Source organism: Meles meles, chromosome 3, assembly GCF_922984935.1.
Source record: "Meles meles chromosome 3, mMelMel3.1 paternal haplotype, whole genome shotgun sequence".
Classification (NCBI taxonomy): Eukaryota; Metazoa; Chordata; class Mammalia; order Carnivora; family Mustelidae; genus Meles; species Meles meles.
In genome coordinates this window covers 155,968,670-155,992,038 of record NC_060068.1, presented here as the reverse complement: position 1 = coordinate 155,992,038, position 23,369 = coordinate 155,968,670, and the positions used below count along the sequence as shown (strand labels likewise).

General features: G+C 40.9%; 1 protein-coding gene across 1 annotated transcript in view; it reads left to right on the top strand.

Annotated features, from left to right (window-relative positions):
- Nucleotides 1-21,730, top strand: part of SPEF2 (sperm flagellar 2) — a 178,683-nt gene extending 156,953 nt beyond the window's left edge. Inside the window, 5 exon segments of the mRNA XM_046000034.1 lie at nt 2,326-2,418; nt 9,194-9,373; nt 15,373-15,609; nt 15,804-15,926; nt 21,554-21,730. Coding sequence (XP_045855990.1) covers nt 2,326-2,418; nt 9,194-9,373; nt 15,373-15,609; nt 15,804-15,926; nt 21,554-21,643 — 723 coding nt within the window. The 3' untranslated portion in view covers nt 21,644-21,730.
- The last annotated feature ends 1,639 nt before the right edge of the window (nt 21,731-23,369 follow it).

Genomic DNA, 23,369 nt, shown 5'->3' with positions numbered 1-23,369 from the left:
TCTATCACCTGTGTAATTTTTAAGTTTGGTGGTATTGATTGGTGTTTCTTCTATCTATGGGTCATATGTTATGGCTATTTCTTGGATGCCTAGTAACTTTATATTGGATGCCAGATGTGTGAATCTTGTATTGCTAGGTGCCCAATTTTATATACCTTTAAACATTGTTGGGCCTGTAGTGGTGTTGCTTGGAATCACTTCTATCCTTTTGAGATTACAATAAAATTTATAAGGGTGGGTCCAGAGTGGCCTTTAGGTGAGGGCTAATCTGGTCCCACTGCTAAAGCAATGATCTCTGGGGGCTCTCTCCAGTGCCTGTGTTTGAGGAGATCCTTCCACTCTGCTTGGTGGTAATGTGGAATCTTCCTCTCAGCCCCATGTGAGGCTCAGGAATTTTTCGGCTTACTCATCTCCTGTGGTGCTTTCTCAGCTTCTTACCTTCCACAGATACACATCCATAGATTGGCAAGTCGACTTATGGAGAGCCCTCTGTGAATCCCCAGAACTTGCTCTCTCATTCAGAACATCTCTAGTATTCTGCCCTGAAAATTCTAGCCAGCTTGGCCTGTCTTAACAATGGATTTTGGCCACAGAAAGACAACCAGTCTCTATTTGGATGCCTTTCCTGGCACTGCAGCCTGGGAACTCCCTCCTGCCTGGAACATTAGTAGGAGTCCTTGGTTGCTTCCCTTAGTTAAAGAATTATCCTGTGTTGCCTCTCATCTAATGTCTGGAAAATCAATTTGCAGATATGTTATTTATTTTTCTTGTTGTTTAAGGCAGGAGAGTAATCCTGAACTTTGGTGCTCCATCATATCCCTTACTTACGTTCCTCATCTCTCTATTCTCCCATGAGTGGTACTTCCCTCTGCGGATTAGCTATTGGGCAAGGGTCTCCTCCTGGTGAATGCAAAAGCACATTCAAAGCCTGCTGGGCCTTAGGACTCTTCTGAGTCTTCTCTCTCATAGGGTTCTACATGGCCAGCATCTCCTTTATCCCAAATAAAAAGAAACCCCTGTTCTCATCTTTGGGAGCTTCATCCCCTTACAAGTTACCCAAAGCCATTCCAGCCTTCTCTCAAAGCATAGGTGATCCTTGGAAGGAAAGAAAGCATAAAACATAGGCCAGAGTCAGGTTAGGCAAGCTAGTGGCTTTTGGCAATAGACAGTGATGACAATAGGTTGTCACTCTGGAAGACGGTAAGAGATTTAGACCTGGAAACAAAAAGCATATGTATATGAAGTACTTACCATGTACAAAAATTAAGGTTGGAATAACATATTCTTTAAACCCAAGGCATTTATACCTGATATTCAATAGCTGACATGAATGGCAACATCTAAAGAAGTGGACTAAATGTCCATTGTGTGGTATAAACAAGTTAAATTGGAAGAAGCAAGATCAGGGAGGGCATCTCCAAGGAGTTGTGATCAGAACAAAGCCTAGAGAGATGTCCAGGTTTACATGAGTGTACAGGAAGTCGCATCTGGTAGGAGGGATGATGTGAACAGAAGAGCAAGAATAGGAAATGGTTCCAGGCAGAGAATATAACAAATTAAAGTTTTGAGGAGATTGGTGTGGTTGCATGGTACAGGCTGAAATAAATAAGAAGGAGACTGGAAACAAAAATGACCCATAACTTACTGGGATGGCCTATGACAGAAGAAAGAGCCTCTACCCCAAGGTGGCAGCAGTAGAGATGAAAGAAAGGAAGAGAAGGGAGAGATATTGCCAAATAGGAATCAGAAGATTCAATAATTGGTATCATATATGGGCTGAGAAAAAGGGACGTCATTAAAAAGTAGGCCATTGAACTACTGAGTCAGTCACTCACTCACTCAACAAAGATTCTTCCAACAATATGCTCCAGCATCACACTGGGCTCTGAGAATAGATAGCCACATGGAGAGGACATGTAGAATGCGAGCTAGTGGTATGAGTGAAGACACCTCCAGAATGTTGACATGCATGAAAAATCTAGGACAGTGACTTCCAAACTTCATCACATGTTCTGACAGCTAAAATATAGCTAGCATCCCCAATATGTGAATTTTCATTAAATTATACATGTGTACATCAAATTATACATGTATACTAATACACTAATACATTTTTATATTATCAAATTTTTAAGAATAAAAATTATATAAGAATGATATCAAATATGTGTAAATGGAAGTTCTAGGATTTTCTCCTGCATCTCCATGGTCTTTGAACCCTATTTTGGAGATGACTGCTCTAGACAGTTGAACAAAATGGGTTCAATCCCTGTGGCTTTTAAAGGAATGATACTTTAATAATTTTTATTTTTATTTTTTGTATAGGCTGGTCTGTGGTTTACAAGAGATGAAGATATAAAAATTCCAGAAAATCCTCTTGAACCCCTGCCATTCAACAGGCAAGAACATCTTATAGAGGTAATTACTGAGATCCTTAAAAAAATTTACTATTACAACACTGGTAATTTCTTTGCCTTTTTTCTTCTACTTGTATAATTTGTTTTGAATTCCATTCCTCCAACCCCCAGTTGGTTGCTGTATCCCCAGAATATAGATTTTAATATTCATAAAGTTGCCTCATAGGAAAGTTCTGGGGGGAGGAGACAGGGATCAAAATCTTAGATAGAGTTCCACTGTTTAACTCCCTATGTGATCTTGAACATTTTCACAACCCCTTGGGTCTCACTTTCCTCATCTGTCAAAGTAAGCTCTTGCTTGACGCATTTGTCTCTGAAGGTCCTTCCAATTCTAAAAGCTTAGGATAAGTACTGTCATTTTACCAATATAGTAATCCCCCCTTGGGATACATCCCAAGACCCCAAATGTATGCCCGAAATTGTGGGTAGTACCAAACCTTATATATACTGTTTTTATAAGTCAAACTGAAAAATTAGGCACAGTAAGAGATTAGCAGTTATAGCTAACAATAAAATAAAACAACTGTAACATTATTCTGTATTGAAAGCTATGTGACTATGGTCTTTCTCTCTCAAAATTTCTTATTGTGCTGTACTCACCCTCTTCTTGTGATGACATGAGATGATCAATGCCTGTGAGGAGATGAAGTGAGGTGAATGACATGGGCGTTGTGATGTAATGTTAGGCTACTAGTGACCCTCTGATGATTTATCAGAAGGAGGATCATCTGTTTCCGGACTGAGGTGGACCACAGTGGACCGTGGGTAACTGCAACCACAGAAAGTAAAACCACAGCTAATGGGGACTACTGTGTATGTTTTTGTCCATTTCTCTTTGATTTTGAGTAACTTGAACAACATACCAAGGGTTGCATAAGCATTGCCCATGACCCATCAGATTACCATTATTATCAATATTATTATTGCCAATAATGGTATTTTTAGCCTCTATCCCTAAGCCCACAATAGAAAGCAGGACTAAGGTAAAGTACTCTGCCTTCAGTGTAAATGTTTAAAATATAAAAATTTACATAACTCAACCAAATTCAGCAGGATATGAGAGATGTTGCATAGTGGATTTAGACAGCTCAGCAAACTAGGTGTGTCGATGGTCCAATTTCAGCCAGCCATTAGTTTAAAAGTGCAGTATAAAATTGAACAAGACCCCAGTTATACCCTGAAAGTGAGCAGTTCCCTTCAACTGGGTGCATAAGCATCAGAGCACCTATCCCATGGTACCAGGAGCGCAGGTAATAAAAAGGGGCCAAGGAGTCACCAGAGTCCAAGACCTGAGACTGCCAGGCATGGGGACAATTTTTTGTCTTGGTCATGGTGGGAGTTTTCAGTGTGAAACTGGAGGTCCTAGATCAACCCCATAAAGCCTTTGGAAGGCCATTCTCTGTATGACTTTGTAAACAAATCTGCCAGCAATAACAGGTTCTTCTGTGAATAAGCCGACAGTCTGAATATGTCAACTCAAAGCACTTTCCTTTTCAGCCAAGGTTTTAGCAATGTCAATTGAGGGCAGAGCCCTTTGGTTGCTCACCCAGCAGCTAATACCAGCAGCCAGACGGTGCCCTGAGATGGTGCCCTGACGACTGCTAGGAAAGGACCATTGATGCCAAGGAAGGGAGTGGCTCCCTCCAACTGGTGCCCAGACTGCTGGAAAATGACTTGCAGGAACAGAACGAAAGTTGGCAACAGAGGCAGGAACATGAAGCCTGAGAAAGAAGTGGGACAAAGAATGACTGCTATGTGTGTGTGTGCACCTCCGGAGGACAGAAAGGAGTGGTGTTTTCCACTCCTCACTGCCTCAGAGACTGGATGCTCAGAATTACATAAGTCTCAGTGCTCTTAAACTGGGATTCAAAACACAAGAGTCCAATGCTTGCAAGCTTCAAGGTCTTGAGGAAGTTACCTAACCTCACTGTCCTTGGTTTGTTTTAATCCCTCTCTGGCAAGGTTGTTGTGTCAAGTGAGTGACTGGCACATAGTAAGCCCTATGAAAGTGTAAGCTAAACAGAAGCTAGCCATGCTAACTATAGTTGGTTGAAGAATGGTTAATGGTTAACATGCTAAAGAAAGGTGTGCAAAAAAGAAAAAAACAATAAAACAAATTTACCCCTTTGGCTGTAATTAGAATAGGAAAGATCAAATTGGCGGGGGATGGTGGGAGGGTGAGCAATGTCCCATGGAGAGGGAATTCTGAGGATCAGGAGCCCTGGGCTCTGTCCCCAGTTCTGTCATGACTCACTGTAGGAGGCTGAGCAGGTCCCTTCACTCCAAGGGATTTTGTACCTTCTTTAGAAGAGGGTTTGAACTACAGTCTCAGGTCCCACCCAATTCCCCTGCTACGTCACTTGTGCTCTCTGTGACCCAGGGCCCACTTCTGAGCCACACTGACAGGTGCCCCTGAAGATAGACCATAAGCACTCCACGGGCTTGAATGACCCCAGAGTCCCAGACACTGGATGGAAGGCCACGTTGCATCCAAGAAAGGAACCCTGAGACGTGTTTGTTTTGCAATCTCAGTGTTGTCCCCTGACATTGACGGCATACTTCATGATGACTAACAAGGTTCCACAGATCATGTCCTGGCTTTCTGGCTTCCCATACACTCAATGCCAAGAGCAACCATTCTAGTATTTTAAAATCCTCAGAGATTTCCTGAGAAAAAGCAATTTAATTTTTGCCATATTCACATTCACAGGTGTTATCTTAATCTCTCCACAGCTTCTCTTCTTGTGGAATCCTTCTATTACTTTGGGCTGGTAATATTTGTTGAAGCCAACTTTGAAATACTAGCTGTTTATTAACAGATCCCAAATGTCTATTTCCATCTGAAACTTCCTTTGCAAACCTCCTACATAAAATTGCCCACTTGATATCTCCACAAATATTTGAGTAGATATTTCGACTTTCCATGTCCAAAGCTGGGTACCTGAACTCCCAGCCCTGCCACCCCAGCATTCCCATCTTCACCCAAAGCCCCGTTCTTCTCAGTCAGTGACACCTCTGACCTTCTAGTTGCCAAAGTCCTACAACTCACCCCCAAATCTTCTCTTTCAAACTCCACATTTGATCCCTCAGGAAAATCCTGGTAGTTCTATCTTCAAAATATACTGAGGATCAAACCAATTCTTCTAAGCGCCATAGCCACCACTGGAATAAGCCACAGTCAACCTCACCTGGATGACTGCAACTGCCTCATGATGGGTCTCCTTGTTCCTCCCTTGTCTTGGTTCAGAAAGGTGGATCTACTCAAATCCTCCCATAGCCTGCATGTTACTCAAAGGAAAAGCCCAAATCCTTAAGTAGCCAACCTAGCCTTGACCCTCGTTCCTCTCTCCCCTCATCTCCTGGTGTTCTTCCCTGGCCCATCTGCTTCAGCCACACTTGCCTTAGGGAGTAACTGTGTGAAGTGAGCCCCACCTTAGGACATTGACCTCAGCAATTCCTTCTGCTTGTAATCCTGTTACCCCAATGTACTCCCTGGTAACACCCTCCAATCATTCAATTTTTACCTTCTCAACTGTGAAATCTGTCTCCCTCCCCACTCTTCACTCCTAATTCCTCCTTTTGTGACCTACTTTTTATGTGTGTTTCCATAATCCTGCCTAATTTACCTAATTTATTTTATGTATTCTTTATTGTCTGTCTTCCTTTCTAGAAAGTAAGTTTTTCAAGAGAAGGCATCTTTATCTCTTTCTTAGTGAATGCATTTCAGCACCTAGAATAGTCCATGCCTAATACATCATAGGTGTTCAATAAGTACTTGCACATACCTATTCATTAGCTCACAGAAATCAGAAGTCCAGACATGGCTTAGATGGGCCCTCCACTTAGGGTCTCACAAGGCTGAAATCATCAGTTGCAATTGCAATCTCATGTGAGGCCAATCCCAAGATTCGTTCTAAGTCTGGCTTCCAAGATGAGTTATTGGCAGGATTCAGATCTATGCAGTTACAGGATTGAGACCTTCAACCGTGATAGGCTGTCCGTTGTTCCCTGCCACATGGCTCTCTCCACAACTGGATGTTTTGATTCTTCATGCCTAGAAGGAAAATATCCCTCTGGTTTTAACTCTCTCCCTTAAGGCCTCAGTCCTTTTTAAATGGTTTGCCTGATTAGGTCAGGCCCAATGGCAGGCTTTGATTTGATTAACTCAAAATCAACTGATAAGGGACCTTAATTACATTGGAAAATCTCTTTACCTTTGCTATGTAAGATGACCTACTCATAAGAATGACTTTCCCATCACAGTCACAAGCCCTACCCAAGGAGAGTAGATTATACAAGATATACATGTCAGGGGTGGGAAACTTTGAACACTACAATATTGTAAATGATCTTGGGAACATAATAAGTCTTATGTTTTATGAATGTCCTATCTATTGACTTAAAATCAAGCCTGTGTAATTACAGAAAGAGTGCAAATATCAGCTTATTTCATTTTTGCACATCTTTTATTGAGATAGAATATTTAGCTGATTTTTAAGGGAAATAATGATGTATTGCTCCTGCATAGCATTTATAAGAGCAATTCAGTGGAAATAATAATGAAGTTCAACAACTCCTGTGAAAGAAATGGAAGAATGGCCCTCAGGGACCCTGTGGTGATTATCTGCTGGTGTCAGTCTCCCTTCTACTCCTAGTCCTGGTGGCAATCTCTGAAGTTATGAGAGGCAAGAGGGAAAGAAGAACACAAAGTCCTGAAGGAACCCACCAGCTGGCTCATGAGAAAAATCAAAGGATACTTTCCTGTTAAAGAGTGTTTTTAAGCATCTCAATACAGCTCTGTGCCTGGCTTACAACAGACTTACAACTCCATTAACTTTGATAAAAGTGACTGAATGAATGAATTTGCAGATTTCATCGACCCCTAAGACTCTTTCTTACTTTACAGCATAACAGATTCTATGCAGTTTCTTATCAAAGTGATTTTTACTTAATTTATTGGATTTGTCAAGTATCAGAAACTTATTCTCCCAACTATGTAATTAAATTTATTCATAGTTGTAAGGATCATGAGTAATAGAGAATAGCTTGGTACCTATGGATATAGGCATTTGGACACTTGCTTCTCAAAGTAGAGGCCAGGAACAACAGCATTAGAATCACCTAAGAAGTTGCTGTATGTACAGAACCTTACACCATTCCAGAACCATCTACTTAATCAAATTTTAAGTTTAAAAAAAGATTTTCCAGGCATTAAATGTACATGTTTGAGGAGTACTCATGAAGGAAGCCTCCTCTTCAAGCAGGGCCACGGGGCTGGTTAGATGCTTAAGTGTGACCTGTGAGTCCCAGGGTTTGAGCTTCTTTGTTGGGCCCCAAGGGATATTGGATTCCCATACACTAACTTCTCTTACTGCCAGATACACAGGACACTGCATATAGAGCTGACTTTAGCTCAATCTTCTAGTGTCAGAGAGATTACAAAAAAAAAAAAAAAAAAAAAAGATATTCAGTGATTAGCACACTCTCTCCTCCAGTATGAATCCAAGATGGAAAAAGTCACATGACTGTCAAGAAATTAAGTATGGAGTTCAGAGAAGTGTTGGCAAGTTGAAAGATTTTAATGGCTAGACTCCACTCACCACAAGGAGATCTACTAGAAGCATTGTATTTAGGAATCAGGGCCCCGTTTGTCAGATTGGTGATAAGGATAGACAGATACATCCTTGCTCTGTGGCTCCCTTTTCCTGCTAAAAATGTAGTCCCACTTTGGAAAACAGTGTGGAGATTCCTTAAGAAATTAAAAATGGAACTTCCCTATGACCCTGCAATTGCACTGCTGGGTATTTACCCCAAAGATACAGATGTAATGAAAAGAAGGGCCATCTGTACCCCGATGTTCATAGCAGCAATGGCCATGGTCGCCAAACTGGTAAGAACCAAGGTGTCCTTCAAAGGTAGAATGGATAAGGAAGATGTGGTCCATAAACACTATGGAGTATTATGCCTCCATCAGAAAGGATGAATACCCAACTTTTGTAGCAACATGGACAGGACTGGAAGAGACTATGCTGAGTGAAATAAGTCAAGCAGAGAGAGTCAGTTATCATATGGTTTCACTTATTTGTGGAGCATAGGAAATAACACAGAGGACATGGAGAGATGGAGAGGAGAAGGGAGTTGAGGGAAATTTGAGCCATTGGGAATTGGGAATGGGATATGAATCATGAGAGACTATGGACTCTGAAAAACAATCTGAGGGTTTTGAAGGGGCAGGGGTTGGGAATTTGGGTGAGCCTGGCGGTGGGTATTATGGAGGGCATGTTTTGCATGGAACACTGGGTGTGGTGCATAAACAATGAATTCTGGTACACTGAAAAGAAATTAAAAAAATAAAAAATTTTAAAAAAACCTATAAAATGTAGTCCCCACCACCTTTATTAGCATATTCTTTTCTAAATATGTTGATACCATTGATTAGCATACAGTTTTCTTTAACATTAGAATTGTGAGCCTCACTCTTCTGTATTTTAACTTAGCATACTCTTCATTCATTACATATTGTTTACTGACTCAATCCTCAGAAAGTAGCCTTATTCTAAAGATCCTTCATTGCCTGTCCATCTACTGTCTACCCATCACAACTAGGCAGAGAGGCAGGCAGAGAGAGAGGAGGAAGCAGGCTCCCTGTGGAGCTCGATCCCAGGACCCTGAGATCATGACCTGAGCTGAAGGCAGAGGCTTTAACCCACTGAGCCAGCCAGGCGCCCCCATTTTAATCCTTTTAATCTTTGATTGAAATCCTTTTTGTGTGACAGTTTTTCTTTAGGCTATTTGCTGACCATGAGAAGGATCCACCTCAACTTGACTACACACAGATGCTGCTTTATTTTGCTTGTCATCCAGATGCTGTGGAAGGGGTCTACAGGGCCCTCAGTGTGGCCATCGGGACTCATGTCTTCCAACCAATCAAAACTCCTCCTGTTATTGTGGAAAAGGTAATTGTGTTCCAGAAATGGACTAGCATTGGAGTCTGGAGGGGATTGCCAGGAGATCCTAAACTTCTAACAACAGAGACTCTGTTTCATCTCTGTATTTTTCTGGGCACCTAACACAACACTTTACACATAGTAGGTCTTCAATAAAGCTTTACTCAATTGGATTAAGAACTAGAGACCCACTATCCAAAAAAAACCTTTGTAGTAAAATCAAAATTTGCTCAGTATCTTGGTGGAATCCAAGTTTGTTCCATAAAAGACAGGCTTTATTTTACATGAAGCGCTAATCCTTATAAATGAAAAAGAACATATAAGTGACACTTGATAGTGTTTCAGGCCAAAACTGAGCCACCTGAAATCCATAGGTACCTTGTATCTCCTGCAGCCAAGGACGAAGCAGCTTAATAGCTAATAAAACCTCATACTCCCTTTTGATATTTCTAAAGGACTGGCATTCCCTAGCTTTTTGGGGATGAAAAAGCCTCAGAACAGGGAGCTAATAATGTACTTATTAAGTGCCAGTTTGTGTGAATTTTAGTATTCCTCTGACCTTTTGGGGACAGAGCTGTGGTGCTCATAATGGAACACTTTGTCTCCATCCTTCTTTTATCCATGCAGAGGAGAGAGAGGCACTGCCCAGTCCAAATCTGCAGATGTCCTAGCCACACTTGTTTGTCTTTCATACATGTCTGTCAAAACAGAGTATGCTGGGTTCCATTAAAAAAAGGGAAAAAAAAAAGTGGGGGAAGTTTCTGTGACAGCTTTCACATATACAGGGAAACAGACACAATTAGATGTAACCCTGAGTCTTGGCCTTGAGCAAATGGATGAGAGATAGTTTCCCTCCCATTAGAGCCAGAGTGAGGCCAGACAGGTGCCCAGGCTGACCACTCAGGCCTTTTTGACCTGATGTGCTGTAGATGCTATTTCAACACTTACACAGTGACAGAAAGTATAGCAAGAGTGTTGGTTTCACTCAAGAATTCTGTCTTCTTAGACAGTGGAAGGCTAGTTTCAGTCTTCCCAAATAAATAAGAATTAGATTAGAATTGCTTTTTTTGGGACTGCTACTTCCCCAGGGATGTTCCTGTCTCCCCTTATAAGTTGGGCCTCCCTGAGCTAACTGGGGCATGGATCATGCCTGCCAGGAGATCTCTTGGTCAAATGTCTGTCCTCCAAGAGAGCTTCCCTAACCTCAGAAGACGTCAGGCACCCCCTGCCATATGTTTCCAGAACATTCTGTATTTCTTTCATGGTACTCTTCACAGTAACTATTTCTTCAGGTCAGCTTCTTTCCTAGATTTCAGGCATCCTGGGGGCAGGGAGGAGCCGTCTGTCTTGCCACAACCCTGAACTTGAATTACTGGCACTAACTCAGCAAAAATTTCATTGAGTAAGTCAGTTAATAATAATTGGGTCTGTAAATCATGCCCTCTTCATAGCCCTGTGATCTTCAAAGGATACAGAATAAGCCAGATTTTCTCCCCTGAAGGGACTTTGTCTAATTGCTCCCATCTGTGCAGAAAAGAATGGGAGAACAATGCCCCAAACACGGAAGGAACACAGTATAAATAACAGATTAACACGGTCTTACTGATCAAAAGCAGTGTTTATGCCTTCTTTTCCACCTCCTTATTTTTGTTTTTGCTATTGCTTCCCCTGGAATACCCTTCATCTCATCCTCAAGGGTCCAAGACCTTCCTGGTATCCAAGGCCTTTTTCAACTACGAGATGAATGATGAAACTTCCCCTGACACTCAAGAGAAACACTGAACACTGTCAAGTGGGCCCTCTTATATTCAAATCCTCCCTGAGAAGGCTGCATGCAAGCATGTGTTTATTCAATAAATATTTATCCAGATTTTCTGTGTACTAGAAACCATGCTTGACCTGGGGATAAAATAAGTAACATATAGAATACATCATATGGAAATAAATGCTACAGGAAAAGAAAGAATTTAGGGAAAAATACAGAAGTTGGGGTGGGTTGCAATGCTGTGAAGAGCTGCAAGGTAATTGCAGTTCTAAGTAAAGACAGCAGTGGATGCCCAGCCCTAATGCCAAAGACCAGACATTGTAGTTGGAGAGGAGTGAGCTGGAGGAGAGTAGTAAGAACAAAAAGTGAGGGGGAGAGGGCTGTGAGGCCACTGTAGGGACTTGACTTTGACTCTGCCAAGAGATGTGATGAGAAGTTATTGGAACATGGCCGTCTGACTTAAGATGTATGGAGATCTCTCTGGCTGCAGTGCTGAGAGTAGATTATAGGGGAGCAAAGGAAGGAAATAAGAAGAGCTAGTAATTCAGGCAGCAGTTTGTCTGTCTGTTGAATCCTACTGCTAAGTTATTTCTACCTTGAGTTGGGGACAACATGTTAACTGCTACATAGCAAATGTTCAATCTTGTAAACATGGCGGAAAAGAAGGGAGGAAGAGAGAGAGGAGAGGAACGGAATCCTGTTTGCAAGATAGAGAGGTGGAAAGCAGACATTCCCAGCAGAGGCAATAGTAGGATCAAGGAGGCTGCAATGAGCTGGAAAGTCCAGGAAAAAGGAAGCATGTGCTAGAATTGTTGCTATAGCAACAGACAGCTGCCTGAGTGAGTAGCAGCCAGGCCAGCTAGCACAGGAAGCCTCTGTCCCTAAACCCCTCATTCACTGAAGCTAGTGCCCCACCTGGAAAGCAAGTCCCTGGAGAGCTGTTCTCCAGAGCTCTTCTAAGGCCCAGGGACACTGCACAGGAACTGCTCCATAATCACTGCACCACACAGATGGAACCGGCCTGAGAGGCAGGGGACAAAGAGCACACCTGTGACACACCACACACAGAGGCCTGTTCCTGGCTAGGGGTAAACCATGGGAGCTTGAGCTTTTGAAATACAGAATCCACCAACCTCCCTCATTCTTGCTCACCCCTTGTTCTTACTATCCGACCTCCAATTATGCTACTCTGTTACTGTGCGCTTTCCAGCTGTGTTCTAGTTTCCTGGGCAACCTCTTCCCAGGAAGCCAGATTGAGCCTGCTCAGAAATAACACCTCCAACGGACCCACATTCACTCCCAAGACATTAAATCAAATCTCTGCTTTTGCTTTCTGCATAAACAACTGGAAATCTCCCAACAGTTCATTCTTCTTTATTCCATTTCTATGACTCATGCTGTTATATTCAATGTGGCACAAACCTTCTGTTCAAATCCATGGCTTCTTGAGTAATTTAAAAGAAGTTCAAGAGCAAAGCATTCGTGAGTATGCACTAGTCCTGATGAAGCTCTAACTAAGCTGATATTTGGAAAGTGGTTCATTCTGGCCTGCGTGGTATGAGGTTATGATGTAGGAACTCAGTAAATTGTAGGCGTGAAATTGCCACATTTTGAAGATCTTGTTAAAGCATCTTGGCAGAGCATTTGAGATGCTGGGGTTTGAAACATAGACATTTTCATTCCTTCTTACTCTTTTGACACGTTGCCCATATTAGTCCCAAGGACTGACCTTCTGTTTTGCCTCTGAGAGGTGGGACTGAACTGATTGAATGACAGCAAATCACGGCCAGGCACCATTCTGGGGACACATTTTTTGGGAGATCTTGAGCCTTCGAGAGGTAGCTGAGTGTGACATTGTGTTTGCTATCACCACGATCTGTCCTGCTGCTCAGATGCTAATGTGACTCGGAAAGAGTTTTGATTCCACCAGTAACTGCTCATTCAGAAGCACTGGCTTCTCTTAGGGCATTGCTAGTTTTGTTCATACAACCACATTCAAAATTGTGATCTTTCAGAGATGTCTGTCAGAGAGAGCCTCTCTCTCTCACCCTCTACAGTCTCACCAGGATGCTGATCTGGCTCCTTGGGTTCCCATCTCAGCTTCTGCTCACTCCCTGCCCTCTCACTGAACCACTAAGTCTATTCTTTCTCAACCCTATGGAGAGAAAAAATAACAAAAATAGCAAAAGCATGCACTGATATTTGTAAGGATTCTTCATTAAAATTTCGAAGGTTTAAATGGTTGCCTTTTGCCCACAATTCATTTGTCCCATGATGATTATACCAGACCTCTGAAAAGTTGGTCCCTCTCTAATTATGGAAATAGTGCAGAGGGACAAGGCTCTTTCTCTGTTTAGCTTAGGTACCACCTGCTCATCTAATCCAACAAGTCATTTGCTCACCCACGGGTTCTCCATGCAGCATTTATACTGCAGTCTCAGTAGAAGTCCATTCATCCTGCACCACTCAGCAAGATGTTTGACATCTTGACTGTGTTCATATCATGATATGAAATGTTTTCTTGCCCTGGAATAGGTAGCCAGTGTGAGGATCCCCAAGCTTCCTAGGGGGATACAAAAATGCCAGTTTCACATTTCTGCAATGTAACATTTCAATTGTTTTAAAAAAAAGAGAAGAATTTGAATAGATAGATAGAGATATTTATACTTAATTCCAAAATCTTAACCTAATAAAGCATTGTCTCTCTCTGTCTCTCTCTCTATCTCAGATTAGATTAAGTTCCCAATTTACCAAAGGATATAGAAACCCAACCTACCTAGAGCTAAAGCAAATGCAACCTGTCTTCATTACAGTGCTCACAGCCCCTACCAATCTCCTAAAGGGACTGGCAACTATCAGATACTTAATTTACTGCTGTATTATAATATTTTTTATACCGGGAACTTTTATGACTATGTGGAAATAATTTGCATTTGCATGATTAATTAACTTGAACTTAATACTTCTACTGAAGAGAATATTTATAGATATTGGATCCCTCCTTTTATTTAAAGCCTACATTTAGCTTTTTTTTCCTTTCTTGGGATAAAGGAGAATCAATATTCGGGTGTTTTCTGACATCTCACCCATCAACATTCTAAAAGCGCCCATTTTTCTATGGTAAATGATCAAATATCAATTATCTCATCAGGAAACACACACACACACATAGACATATTTATTACAGTAAATACAACAAATACAAATCTGTAGAGTATTTGGAAAGTACAAAAATAAGTGAAAAAGAAATCACCTGTTCCACTACACAGAGCTAACCATTGTTAACTCTTTACTCTGTCTTACTTTTTTCACTAATAAGCATAGATATATAAGAAAATGAGGATCCTAGTGTATTTGTTATTTTCTTTTGTTTCCTTTTCGCACTTATTCTATGACTGTTTTCTCATGTCGCTAGGTAGTCTTCAAAGCCACACTTTTCAAGGCAGTATAGTATTCCACCACAGAAATATACTATAATTTATGTCACCATTCCCCATTTTTGGAATTGCAGATTTTCTGTGTTTACTGTAAGTAATACTGAACAAACATGTGTATATAAAAGTCTTTGTGCACATTTCTTTAGAGTTAATTCCTAGGGTCAACAGGTAGGACTATTTTTCAGGCTTTTGATAAATATGAAATCTTGCCAGAAACAATGTACTGTTTCCTATACTCACAGGGCCAGTACCTGACTTCATGGCTCTTGGACATGTTTCAAGGAGCTTCCATAACAATCCCAATGGACTTTCCACATTCAATTTATAACCTCTCTTGCCTTCCAATGTTTAGTTGGATTTAGACTCCAGTATAAAAATAAACATTTCTGAAGCCCTTAGAATCTATCAAGCTTAAGTAATTACCTTGCCGTGACCTTTTGACTATAGTCAATTTCCTTTAAAGCAAATCCTTTAAAAATTGACGTTCATATACAGAAGTCTGATACCAGTTCTGCTAATTCACTTGAGTACCCATTTATGGAGGAAACTGAGGCGCCTGGCATGTATGGAGGTAAGATACACCCCACATAAGGCATCTGTAATCTACAGACAGAATTGGTCTAGAATCTTGACATGATCTCCAGTGCAGCTAGCACATTCTCTTCTATACTTTGTTTGGCTAGGTTGTGGGAGACACCGTCATTTCATTGCGTGAAAAGTATATGGCAATATTGGTGTGTGCTAAATGTCTGCATTACTGGAAAGACTTCAGTCCAACCTCATATTCTCTTCATTTAATCATGCAGACCTCCTCCTTGACTGATATGAGTCCAGTTGAGGAATATCCTGAACTCGAGGGAAATTTCGTGAGTGAGGAAGGAGAACTAAGAGAAGACGGGGAGGGAAAGGAAGAAAACCCTGAGAACGCGAACACCGAAAAGATTTCCATGGAAAGACTACTCAAAGTGTTCCAAGGAGGAAAAGAAGTACAGGATCCTAACCGATTTGCCAGTCCCCTACAGATAGAGAATGCTTACTCAGAGGTTAGTTAGATTCTTTCATAAAAGGGACAACCTGCCCATAAGAAAAGTCACCCTCAAGTTTTAACATGGTTTCATGGAAATGCTCTCAAACGTATTATGGTATAGAAATTGTGGAAAATTCCTTTATTAAGTAAAATAAGTTTTTAACATCTGCAGGACTGTAAAGTTAACTTCATTTTTTTTCTTCTTTAAAGAACTTCGTCAAAGTATTTCAAGACCTAGGTGCCAAGGATCTGGAGCCAGTTGAAGTTGCTGTTCTTTTGAAGCATCCTTTTATTGAAGATCTGATTTCAAATTATTCAGACTACAAAATCCCAGTGAGTATTAGCCAAAGGTGTCTTAATTCAATGGATCTCAGGATCAGGACATGGTGGGACATTTTCAGTGTGGACTACAGAGACAGGAGGAAAGCTGGAGCTGGCCATACCAGGGTCAGGAGAAGCTAAGCTGGTAACAGCATCAGCTCAGACAGGCCAGCCCGTGATACCCAGAGGGCAGCAAGTTCAGGGAGAATAGAGGTAGCTAGCAGTACTATTGATGATACTGTCAGCGTTATCAAACTGCCTCATGAGGCATGGGGCTACTTTGGACCTAAGACAGAAGGCTGGAGTTTATGAGATTAAAGCTGGTTAAATGGCAGTGTTCACGTTCCAGATCATTCCAGCCGTCTAATGACTGGCCTATGACTGAAGAGAACAGAATCCCCCTTTGTCAAAAAGAACTAAAGAGACCATGATCTTCAACCAAGTGCCGACAGAGTCATTGCACTCTCATCAGGGTCCACATTGTCTGTGTTGTGCATATGGTGACAGTGCACACAAAAGACTGGATGCCAGTTCCATCAGCAAAATATGATGTAAGATGGAGAAACCGAGGACAAAACCCAGCGAGACTGGACCACCTCAGAAGGAGGGAAAGAGGAAAAGAAGAGCTATACTCCAGAGCTCATAGTAACCCAGCCATTCTGTACCACACATGCTGAATCTGCACCCACGGTGGCCATGCCTGGTCTCCAACAGCAAGGGCTAAGGCAGGCAGAGGTGGACCCCCTTTCACCGTGGGGCAAGCTTACAGTGTCTGACTGGCTTCAACTCCCTTCCATACCAGTTCAATCATATGAAACCTCCTTATCGGGCTCCGGCTAGGACCCAATATTATTGGACCACACAGGGTTTGCTGAGTTTAAGATAAAAGCACTTTCACTTTGATCAAATGAAAGTGATCTAAGAGGCATTACTTCTGACTTCTCAGTGATAACCTTGTATGACCAGAAATAAGACTATTCCGACTTGAATATCTATAGACCTAAATTGGTTTGTTCTGAATTGCTGATCTTTTTACATAGAAATTGTGTTATCTATGTTGGTAATCATTGAAATCAATTTTAACAAACTAGCAAACTCTTATCCAGGAGGCAAGTGTGATTGGAGCATTCTGGAACACAGGCTCAGGAATCAGAAAGTCGTGGGAATCTCAGGTATACTACTTACTAGATACCTGACTCGAACTTTCTATTCGTCCCAGCTTTCTCATCTGTTAAATGGGAATAACAGCCATTCCTGTTCAATGGACTGCGGTAAGAATTAAATGAGATTGTGCCGAGGAAGCACTTGGAAAATACTTCAGAAATGTTGGCTGTCACAGTAACTCCTCACTACTGAGCACTTATTACTGAGGCTAGTAATGTAAGTTTCTATGGGAGAAAAATATGTGTACGAAACTCAGTTTCTCAAACAAATTCCACTTTTGTTCGCAAGAGAATTTTTACATGCAAGAATTACCAGTGAGTGATATAAAGTATGCCACCCAAGCACAACATTATAGAAATTAAAAAACAGGACATTTTTTTGTTCCAGAAGCTGAATCTTCAAAGATGGCCAGGACTGTTGAAAATGGAGGGACAGGAGAGGACATGAATGTGAATTTGCTGTTGGGGTGGAGAGAGGACAGCATCACAGGATAAAGGAGAGGCCTGTGCAAGGCCATGAACGCAGGACTGCCTGGGAAGAAGGGGAGCCTGTAGGGGTTCTGAACAGGGGCGTAATGTGACATCATCTTCATCCTGCAGAGTTTCTTTGTCTCTTCACAGTATCATATCATTGTATCTCTACCTTTAATAGGGCTCTTTTCAAAAAGAAAAAGTTGTGTCTCTTTATATAAATAGGCCAAAATAGCTGGAAACAGGGTTAGCGTTCCACAAGCATTTACTGTTTGCCTCAAAACTAGTGTATTACACGTCCCTTTCCAGTTTCTCATATCGCATATTTTTACTAATAAAGATTAGCCTTCTTCCCCACTTAGGAGAAGGAGGGCATAGGTCAGTGTGATCCTAGAATTAATGGAAACAGAAGACACCAGAACTAGGCAATAAAGTGGAGAGGATGGTGAGGGAAGATAGGCAGAGTGGCCAGTTGTGGGGATCTCCCCCACTTTTGCTTTCCTCCAGGCCAGCATCATTCTGTATAAGGTTCCAGAGCTGTATGTTGGAATTTATCTTATACTAATTACCAAGAACAAGTAGGAACATAAAATGATGCCACAATTATTTCCTCCCCTAATGGGAGGAAAACTCCTTACAAAGTCAGGCGATTTGGGAACATACTTACTCTGGCCAGACTAAATATGATTAACTTGCAGAGAAGATTCTAGTCAGCATTTTCCAGAGAAAAGAAAACAGCCAGTGGCTGACTGACTTCAAGAGGCAGCCCCTTGAAAAGGTATTCTGACTCCTAGGGTAAGCTGGCGTCCATGGGGCTCTTTTGATTTATGCATTTCCCTCATTTCAGAAGGAATCTGATCAACTTGCAGTACACCTCACTACTGACATTTTGGACAGTGTTGTCTCTCTGCACAGGACTGTCTCCAGCATGGCAGGATTCTAGGCCACTGCCCACTCTACCTCAGGGACACTTGGACACACTGACTACCAACACCATCTCTGCACATCCCCCAAATCTCCCTGGTGTGCAGCATCCCTCTGACTGGGGCCGGCCAGCATGGGGTGCTGACCTCCAGTGAGTCAGTCTCCCAGGACCAGGATCTCCTGATGCTCTAACAGCAGAAAGAGAGTTAACCTGTCTGTCAGCAGTCGGTCTGTCCATTCACTCCTTCATTACCAGAGTGTTTCTGTCAAGTCGGGAACTTCAGGTCCCTCCCTCCTCACCCTCACCTCTCCTCCTTGGCCCCCCACCTCGAATCCGTGAGAGGACGGGGGACTCTAGAAATGGGAATCACAGAGTTGAGACTGTAACCTAAAAAGCCTAAGCCCTGATGTTCTAAAATAAAAGAGCTTCCCTTTCCAGTAAGAAGTTCTATTCTCATTTTCACTAAGCAGAAAAAAAAAAAAAAAGAAAAGAAAAGAAAAGAAAGATTAAAAATAAAGGAAAGGGAAAAAAAAATCTCTGAAGACTCAGTTTATGTCAAAGCCATCCTGTCACCATTTCTGCTCCAAATATCCATGTGCAAGTAAATAGATCACATTTTAAAATGAACTTTAACCACAGTGATGTTATTTGAAGATCTTTCAAGATAAGTAGAGCAAAAGCTAGAATGTGGTTTTTCAGGTTAAAATGTTGTTTGCTGTTATAAACAGTGGGAAGTGAAGGTTGTTGCCTGATAGTTCTGTGTTTACAAGGTTTGTGTTTGGAAGCAGCAACGTTTTAAAATATATATTTGAAAAAACTGAGTATTCAGAATGATTTTGCTATGTTTTATTTTTGCTCTTATTGGGAGGTGACCTGGCTTTGTGGGTGAGAGAGTGGGCCCAGGAGCCACACTGATGGGGTTCACACCAACAAACTGTGTGACCTTGGGCAAGTGACCTCATGGTGCCTTGGTTCTCCCATCTGTAAAATAGGGTAACCATGCCCCCATAGGGCTCATGCATGGATTAGATGACTTAATACAAATAAGTGCTTAGCTCAGTGCTTGACAGGTAGAAAGCACCTGATAATAATTGCTAGACATTATGATTATTATTGCTCTTATTACTAGTATTGATTTGCTGGTAGTTGCAGTGTCCAGAGCTATATGAAATTATATGTGGAGAAATAAATAACCTGGCACTCCTGCATTCAGGGTCTGCTCTTCCAAAAGAAAGAGAAGGCTTTCATTGTGCAGTGCCATAATGACAAAGAGTCCAGATTGGTGTCCCAGATATCCCTACATGGCCACTACCCAGGCGGAAAATTCAGATTCAGATTGTGTGTTGGAATTCACAGTCATTCAGTTAAAGTCATTTATTTAACTTCTTTTTTCGTAGATCTGATACAAAGAAGTCGCTTCAGGTAATGTTCCTAAATTATTAAGGAAATGCTTTGGTTAAATAAATGTGACAAAATCAATGAGGGTACTGTAACTGGGTTGTTAGTAAAATCAGTTAATTTCCCATGACCAGTATATTTACAAATGTAAGTGAACAAATGATTTTCTATATCAACCTAATAATGTTGACTAAATGTAAATTATTTTTAGCAAACCTTTAAATCAAGCATATATCCTTGAAATTAAGGTTTCCATTCAATAGAAGATAATAATAAATCTTTTAGTATTAAAATCCAAATACCACAGGACAATTTCTTGTAAGCAAATGAGTTGGGACCCAATTAATTACATGAAGACAAAATATAAATTATTAAGGATGAGTTGAAGGATTGTTCACGCCACTGTACCTTCAGGGTATCTGACTTTAAAATATTCTCCAACCTTCTCCTTTATCTTCATAACAAAATATGATGGCTGCTTTGGTGGTTTGTGTTTTCAAAGCACCCATTTTCAAACGTTTCCAGACTCTCATGGCTTTTCTCCATTAACTGCTACTGAAAATTATGGCCTCTGACCTCAATGGCAAACTTACCCGGGGCTGGCTTAAACATCTGGAGCTCATGGTTTTGTCCATGCTGCAGAGTATTAGATGATCCCAGGTCAGCTCACTCCTTCATCCCCAAGAGATCATTCAGTAGTCAGCATTAGTTGTCCTAAGTACACTCACTATTCAAAGGAGACGTGTTATTAACAGCTATGGCAGGTAGGACCAGAAAGGTCAATGGTGAGCAGCTGTTCTTTTTCACTTAGTTCATTCAAGTTTGACCTCTAGCTGCAGGAAATCTGTATTTTCAAAGAACAAGTCTCACAAGAAAATGATTCACTATGATTCCTGGTAGTGACTGATAATAAGCAGTGTGTGTCACTCAGCAGGGGTCAGCTCAGATAGTGAACTAACTTATGTCTTCTTGTGCAAAATGACCTCAGTCAGTTTGAAACCTTTGGAACTCAGCTCTGAAGAAAAGAAACTTACATTATTAAAACATTTCCCTACATTTTTGGGGGGGGAGAAATTGCATATATATAATTCTGCATTTTCCATGTGTGTTTATACCCCTTCTACAAGTTGCTGATGTTTTGAATTTATGTTTTCAGTGTCTATGATGTAAAATGTAAAGTGCTGGTATTTTAAATGGATGAAAAACAGATCTTCTATTCCTAATATTTTTTTTAAAAAAATGGAGAAATGAGACAATCTCCCATTCAAATAATCTGCTGGCCTAAAATTCTATAAATCTGTAGACATGACTGATTTGGCATTAGAATTTTTCTTTAATACAATATGAATACAGTTGTTTATTCATTAATAGGGAAGTAACACTTTGGCCTGTTCATTGTCTGCCAAACTCTGTGTAACTGCTTCTTACAAATGTTATTTAATTTAATAGGACAATTCTATTCATTATTAGATTAGAAAACAGAGGCTCCAAGGTCTTTGATATCTTTCCAAGGGTACAACCAGTAAGTTGCTGGGTGACATTTAAACTAAATAGGGCACCATTTTCTTAAAGAAAAAAAAATAAAAACAATTTACTGTTTCATCACTCCCATGTATTAGGTAATCATTAATCCCAAATCACTTATTAATATTTGTTACTTCTCTTTGTTTCTCTTCCCTTAGGATATTAAAACAATTCTCCAAAGGAGTGAGCATGTACAAGGAAGTGATGGAGAGAGATCTCTTTCGAGACTTACAGAGGAAAAGAAATGAATACAAGAGTGTGATTTTTATAATTTGACAATGAATCATCCAAACATCAATGTAAACAAGGTGTTGGTCATAGATGTTGTCATTGTAAGTATAGAAGTGACCCCTACCAGATTGTGAGCAGCAATGAAAAGGGGGCCTTCCTTAACTCAAGAGAATATTCTATAATAAACCTTAATTACAGAGCAAAAACCCAAAGTAAGAAGGAATGCATTTTGAAGTGATTCTGAAAATAGACAGCATTGGACAATATGTTCAAAAATAAACACACACATAAGTCATGAAAATTCCCTATGAGACATGGGGAAACAATAGGCAAATATGGTGAAATTGAAATTCCCCCGAAGCTCCACATCAGGGAACTACTGATAAGTACATTTTGTCGTTCTTGCTCCATGTGCAGTAGAATGTCAAGGTCCATCACACCAGCCAAACGAAGAGAAGGCTGCATCATCACCTGCTGGTACAGCCACTTCCTATCATCTATTCCTAATTCTTTCCTAATGGAATACAATGTTTCCCATACAGATGGATATATTTGCACAATTATGTATTTTTATTTGTATAGATTAATGACTCAAATTCAGGGATCCTTATTTCAAGAGAATGTTTTCTTTTTAAGTGAGCGATAATGAATTCCCAGTGGTGGGTCTTCTGTGAAACTCCTGCTTGGTCTCTATCCTCTCCCTGGTATCTCCTTCTGAGGCTCTCTGGTGGCTGGATTCTCCTCTCTTTTACTCAACCTCCAAATGTTGGAGGGCTTCAGAACCCAACCCCCTTCTGCATGTATAGTCAGTCCCTGGATGAATCATCCATTTCCATTACTTTGTGAGTATTAATAGAGGCCAACACTGAAATTTCTATTCCCATATCCGCTGGAATCCAAACTTCACTCACACTATCCATTTGATTATCATACTGATGGCTTATAGTCATCACAAACTCAACCTGTCCAAGCCAAGAGAGGGAACCTTTTATGATACAAGTGAGGTCATGTCACCCCTCTGCTCCAACCCACTATCAGCATCCCATCTCATGCAGCATCCAACCCAAGTTCTTACTTTGAGCTTACCCCTTGCTACCTCTCCGATCTCATCTCCTGCTGTTTTGCCCCTTGCCCACCCTACTTATGATGTATCGACCTTGTTGAACCTAGAACATACCTGCACTTTTCTGTCTCAGGTCCTTCGCAGGCACTTCTTTCTCTGCCTGGAATGATTTTCCCCCAAATATCTGCATGACTTGTCCCCTCACTTCCCTTAAGGAGCCTGTTTATATGATACTTTGTCAGGAAGGTCTTCCCTTAACACATAACAAAATAGAAATAACCCACAGCCCAACAGGACACAATTTTTTTTCCCATTGTACTTACCAACATCTGACAAACTACATGTTTACTCTTTTGTTTACCTGTTGTTCCAATAGGTTGTAAGATTCATAGTCAGAGATTCTCTTGTATTTTCTTTATTATTCTGCTCCAGAACCTAAGACTAAAATCATAGCCAGCTTTAGGTTCTACTGATACTTTTGTGCAAAATGTGTGGAAATATCACTTTAGATTGATCACTAAAACAACAAGCAACCCAAAGATAATTTCTATCGTTAGTAACAATTATTTTTTTCTTTCTGAGGAGTGACACATTTCCTTAATTTGCCTCTTGTGGGCTCCATTGCCAGAACCCTTGTCTTCAAAATGATGGAGGATGGTGACCTAGAGGCATAGAGATGG